We start from the raw sequence: 6,212 nt of genomic DNA on the forward strand, positions 1-6,212 counted from the left end.
ATCAACATCAGATGCAGACAAGTGACTGCTTAGTGGCATTAGGAACTATGGCTGCAAAACAGGGACAGATACCACACAGGGAAATGATACAACTAACCTACTACAAATCACATGCTTATGATGACATCTTGGTGGAGGGTCCAGGAAACATCAGGTTGCATGGTCAGTCCATAAGTCCACACTGTGCTGCAGAGGGAATGATGACAGCAAGAGTTTGGTGTAACATGAGAGGTTGTACCAATATGGAAACAGGGCTTACCTTATCTGTGAAAGTGGCCCGTAAATGGCTAAAATTGAACCCAAGGTCCCAGAGAAAGCCAAGAGACGTGGTGATGCAAAAGGTTGAGATAATCAGAACAACTACATGGACGTCTAACATGTTCTACCAGTGGTTAGAATACTCTGCAAAACAGGTAACTAACATCACGTGCATAGCATGCCATAGAAGGAGGGGCATACCCACAGTTAAGCCTCTCCCAAACATAGATAAGTGCTGGGAGCATAGTACATGTTTTGCTGCATGTGTCATGTGGATGGCGGCAGGACGAGACAGGTGGACCAACACAACTGCTATTTGTCCGGGAAATCTTAAAAATGCCTCTGACAAATTCCAGCAAGAGTTTCACGTGCCCCCAGTAGTACATTTGGCACCAGATCTTGTGTTCCCCTTTTGTGTGGCACGGGGAGATAATATAGAACATTGGTTAAATAATGTTACTTCTACTAACTCTTCCCAGGAGGCAGAGAGACTGATCCAATGCCGGTATGAGGAGACTGTGGGGAACGTATCTTCAACAGCGGGTAGTACGCAGCTAAGGGGGGTACAAAAAGTATGTAACACAACTCAAGAGGCTAAAATTCAATGCCACCAGGTGGTCAATGGTGGGAACGATTCAATGGTTATGGGACGAAATTATAACGATACCACCTGGATTTTGATACTTAACTTAACTAATGGCACAGCGCCACTGGCAGATATATTTTGGATGTGTGAAAATGATCTTCAGGTAAGAACTGTGCTGCCAGTGAATTGGACAGGAATCTGTACCCCAGTAATGTTAACAGGACAAATCACAATCATGAGTTTAAATAATAGCCAAAATAACGATAATCACTCACGGTCTCGTAGGTCTACCAATTCTCCAACGCTCTCCTGGGAGGAGGATGCTAGTGTGTACATTACATGGGATCAGGTGCCACAAGGGGTTCCCAGAGACACACAGGCTATATCAGACAAATGGATAGAGACAGGTAGAGTGTTAGGCTCCTGGCCGATCTGGGGAGCCATAGCCAATACCCAATATATAGCTCGTAATAGTCGTTGGATAAATTATTTATGGTATAACCAACAAAGATTTGTGAATTGGACTATAGAAGCCTTACAAGGGGTAAGTGAGCAGTTACATGCTACATCCCTAATGACACTGCAAAACAGGTTCATTATCGAGACTATGCTTGCTCAGGACCAAGGGGTCTGTGATGTAGTTGGAGAACATTGTTGTACCGTTATCCCCATGCACACCGGGGAGGATGGCAATTTAACCAAAGCTCTAAATAGCATACGCACCCTGAGAGACCAACACGTACAGCACTCAAATTGGAACACTAAAATCTCCTCAATTTGGGACTGGTTATCAAAATTATCCCCTGTAAAGATTCTACACATTATGGGAATGTTGTTGGGATTTGTAGTACTGGCTCTTCTTGTACTAGCCTGTTGTATTCTTCCTTTGGTGCAACTCCTCATCAGAAGAACGATGGCAAGTGTTGCTGGACAATTTATTATAATAGATCAAGGCTCCCATCCCAAGACAATCACAGAATTATATAAAGACATGGGTGACCCTGAAGGGAAAGAGCTTAACGATTTTCACCAGAGCACAGGGTTGAATGAGGGAAACCAATATGAAATGATGACGTCAGACAAGATACTGAGCCCAGATGATCAGAAATGGGGGTCAGTCGAGGAAGAGTACGAGGAAATAATGTAAGAGCACCTAGAGGTCTTGCTGTCACCAACCCTACTAACACTTAGCCACTAAACACAGTAATTTTGCTTGCATGCACAATGTCAAATGCTGTAGGGACAGACACAGTACTAACAAAGAAGGGATAGCACATTAAAGATGTCCTTTACAAACTTTTAAGATAGATATAAACCATGGCTGAGCCTTGGAGAACCCCACATCCATACCAGCAGAACCCAGAGGACCAGCCCGTATTCCAGTATCAACAGCAGACGCCAGGCGTGATGGGACCTCCTCGTCCACCTCCGCCACCCTACCCCGTGGGCAGTCGCTTGGTGCCCCTTTGCAACCCCGGTGAAGGTGTCCAGACGGGTGGACGACGCAGTTCCAACCCCTACACAATGACGCCGGACCAGGTTTTAGCTGCAGTCATGGGCGACCCCCCACCTGCACATACTTTTCGTCAGCTGCTGTTGGCACCAACAGTCCCCAGTCACGCTGACAATCCCCAAGAAGGTGCCAATCCAGAAGCAGAATCCTCCACTTGGGGAGGCCAGGCCCCAGTTGATCCCATTCCAAAGAACCCAAACCCGCCATACTCCCAGTTAGAGTTCATGCAGAATGTCGCGGGGGCCCAAGGGCCTTCCACCTCACGAGCAGGTGCTAGAGAGGTCCAAACTCCCACCTCCCCACAAATGCCATGTCAGAGTGGATGTCTTCCTTGCCAATACCGTGGGTGTGATGACACCTCATCAGTAACGGACGAGGATACCGAGTCACTAAGTTACTCACCTACTACTCCTGACCCCCCCCTAGAGCCAGCTAAACAACAAAGGAGTGCACGGGGCAGACTGCTAGGCCCCGCGCCAGTACAACCACTGCACACCTATATGCGCAACAGGCTACAGGATGAGTATGACATAGTCCCAGAACTCGTTGAGGCCAATCTGTGGCTATTGCCTGAGGGGAAGGCCAAAACTAAGCAAGATCGTGAAATTGAGGCTGTACTGCGTAACCAGTTTCACGCAGTTGGCCAAGGACCTTATCGCATGTTGATGCGCAGTCTTCCCCCAGTACTGCGTGAAAAAATGCGCAGGATTCGCCGTGACACCTATGCAATCAGAAAGGGTGAGAATCATGTGTTGAGCCGACAGCAGCAGCAGCACACCGCCAAGGAGCTGCTGAAGCTGCGGGCCCAGCTTAAAGAAATGACTGAGTCCCGAGACACCCTCATGGCGGAGGTCTCTATGCTGAGAGGGAAGGTGGCGGTTCAACACTTCTTAAGTCACAAGGACTGATATGGACATGATGAATCGACAAAATGGAGTTTATGCATGTTAATGCCATGATGATTGGATACTAAGTAATAATGATTGATGATGAAACCTAAAGGTACTGATGATTATGCTTGCTCTTTTATAAGAAGATATATGACGTGTGTTATGTGTGACAAAATGATAATTGATGAAATCTGATTTATGTGTTAACCTTATTGCTAATCACTGAAGATGATTCAAGTATGGTAATAGTTAATCTTAATCAGTAGTTATGGGACTATAAAGTCCCAAAGGGGGGAATATAAATTTTTCTCTCCCTCTGTGATTAAAGTATTATATGGGACTATTGTAGCCCCAAAGGGGGGAATGTAGTGTAAAAGTTTGTGCCAACAAATCAAACAGTAAGGTTAAGATGTATAAATTGATTAAGAAACTTATATAATCATGTTTTTTATGTACAAGGCATTATAAAGTTCTTTGATCCACATTTAAATATGATAAAACATTACTGTATGTGTCAAAGTACTCATAGCACCATAGCACCAGACTATGTAATCATGTTGTATGCACCTACTGAAAGAACATACTGTGTCTTGTTAAACGATGAAACACATACTCAAATGCTGTAATACATACACACATTCACAGATTGCACTCTAAAGGTTCACCTTGCATAAGACTGAGAGCACTGAGGACTGTATAGAAAAGTCCCCAAAATACACATGTTTTTTAAAAATAAAGTGAAAGTGAGACCAGATCTAAGGGAAGAAAACTTGGGAAATTCCAGGCTGCATTACACCATTAAAAATGGGCCCAATCAGAATTGGACACAAAGAAAGGTTTTCCACCAATAGAATTGGTCTTAAGAGGGAAAGATTAGCAAAAAGAGGTGGAGACTCATTTGAATCTCCACCAGCATATAAGCCAGGGTTCTGAGAGCAGGTTTTCAGTCACACTCCGGAGTCTGACTCGCTAAGTTGTATGTGTTAAAGCCTGTTGACACATTAAACTTGATTGCATCGGACTTTGCCTGTTTCCAGTGTTTCTTTAAGTATTTGCCAGCTGAGCCTAAGGTACCAAATCGACATCTGAGAACAACTGACAAGAGACAAGAGGTTCAAGGTCGGGAGCCTACAGGCCCACTTCCAGGCACCGATTTTTGACACTTCAGAAGACTCAGTGGAAGAAGCCTATGAAAGAAAAAAGCTTAGGCATGCAGACTTAGGAGCAGAAGCTGAGCAGTGAGGATGGAAAACTAGGATTTGTCCAGTGGAAGTGGGGTGTAGGGGATTCATAGCAAGATCAGCTGTCTCACTCCTGGGGGAACTTGGAGTGCGGGGACAGAGTTTGAGGAAGACAGTGAAGGAAATGTCAGATGAAGCAGCCAGAGCTAGTCAGTGGATTTGGATGAGGAGGGATAATGTCAGCTGGGGGCCAGCAGGGGGAACTACTAAGCAGGGTACATAACTCCTTGAGATCAGGTGGAGAGATCTACCAATCAGTCCTCTCAGGAGAAAATCCAGGAAGAGGAGGGTTACTTAAGTGTGGGAGTGGCCTATTTGAATCCCTTTTGTTTGAGACCATGCTGCAAGGTGAGTGTGTTTGCTGATCCTGGGAGTTTATCTTCTCTATCTCCTTTAACTTTAGCTTATATTGGAGTTATGCTATGTAATGTGTAAAATAGAGTATGGTGAATGTGCTAGGATAGGTAGTATCGGCACTGGAGCTCGCATGTAGCCTGGGTTTGTTGAAAGTGGCAGTGCTGTTTGGGCTGAGAAAGCCATGTGTAAGTAAGGTAAAGGAGGTTGTTGGGTTGGTGTGGGGAGCAGTGAGACCTGGCATTAGGGGAGTGTCTCTGGGACACCAGAGATCACTGTCTAGCCTCTTGGAGGTGTCATGGGACCAACTAGATGAATTACTGGTGAAAGGAGATTCCCACCCGATGACCCCAAAGACATGTTAGTTATCACTGCTCACTGGTCTGTATTGTTAAAGCCTCTGGAAACCCAAATCCACAATAGCCTTCTAACTATGTAATTTAGGGTCTTATGTACATAATATTAAACATGTAAAAACAATTAGAAATCAGTTTCCATCCAAATTCAAAATATCTGTCTTTTAAGTTTTTATACATTCTTGAAATTGGGTTTGATATGGCTGTGGTTATCTCTGAGATTTATTACGCAATAAATTCCAAACCAATCATAAATCATCCGTCAGTTGTCTCATCCCGCCCCCCAGTGGCAGCGCAACAAAAACTTTCTGCTCCAGCTAAATCTGCCTCTTTGATTCTGAGCCAAAACTGAAAGCTCACTGGAATAATCAAGGTGGCATGACAGAAAAATATCTTGATTATCTAAACTAAAACCTTTATTCAGCCGAATGAAAACATCAGATGACAGATTTTATAGAGCTCAGGACAGCAGTGTTACTTAAAATTATTTTATTGTTTAGTGGAGTCTGAGAAATAGCTTTCTAGTCTGATGTTTAGAAAATACAGATCGTAAACTGGCTGAACCACTCAGCTGTGACCCAGCGGAGGCTCTGCCTCCAACAGGCTCCCAACAGCACTCGAATCAGGTTGACCGGCTCCAGAGCCCGGACAATCCGAGCCTTTGCAGCTCATGGAGCTGCAGGAAGAGGCGGCTTGTGAGCGGCCGGGCTTGCCCCCCGGGCCCGGTGCTGGTGTCGGCTCGCGGGGAGGGGACGTAATGTGCACCCTTCCTCACCCCTAACCCCAACCCCAAGCAGTTAGCTTTGCTACGCATAAACATATGCCCAATCACGGAGGTGATGCTGCGGGAAACAACACAATTTTAGCCGGAGGGGAACATTATTCGAGGCGGGCAAATACTTCTACACAACACCAGAGAGATGGCCGACCGGCACCGTCTCTCCCGCTGCTAACTATTCTACGAAGTAACATTAATATGAATCACAAAACATTTTGAAACTTACCATTCAGTGA

At 45.2% G+C, this 6,212-nt stretch overlaps 1 protein-coding gene across 1 annotated transcript; it reads left to right on the forward strand.

Annotated features, from left to right (window-relative positions):
• The first annotated feature begins 459 nt into the window (after positions 1 to 459).
• On the forward strand, positions 460 to 1,991 carry LOC144464626 (uncharacterized). The gene has a single exon (XM_078172166.1). The coding sequence runs from the start codon at positions 528 to 530 to the stop codon at positions 1,989 to 1,991; it is 1,464 nt and encodes a 487-aa protein (XP_078028292.1). The 5' UTR covers positions 460 to 527.
• Positions 1,992 to 6,212: the final 4,221 nt, after the last annotated feature.

Source organism: Epinephelus lanceolatus, chromosome 11, assembly GCF_041903045.1.
Source record: "Epinephelus lanceolatus isolate andai-2023 chromosome 11, ASM4190304v1, whole genome shotgun sequence".
Taxonomy (NCBI): domain Eukaryota; kingdom Metazoa; phylum Chordata; class Actinopteri; order Perciformes; family Serranidae; genus Epinephelus; species Epinephelus lanceolatus.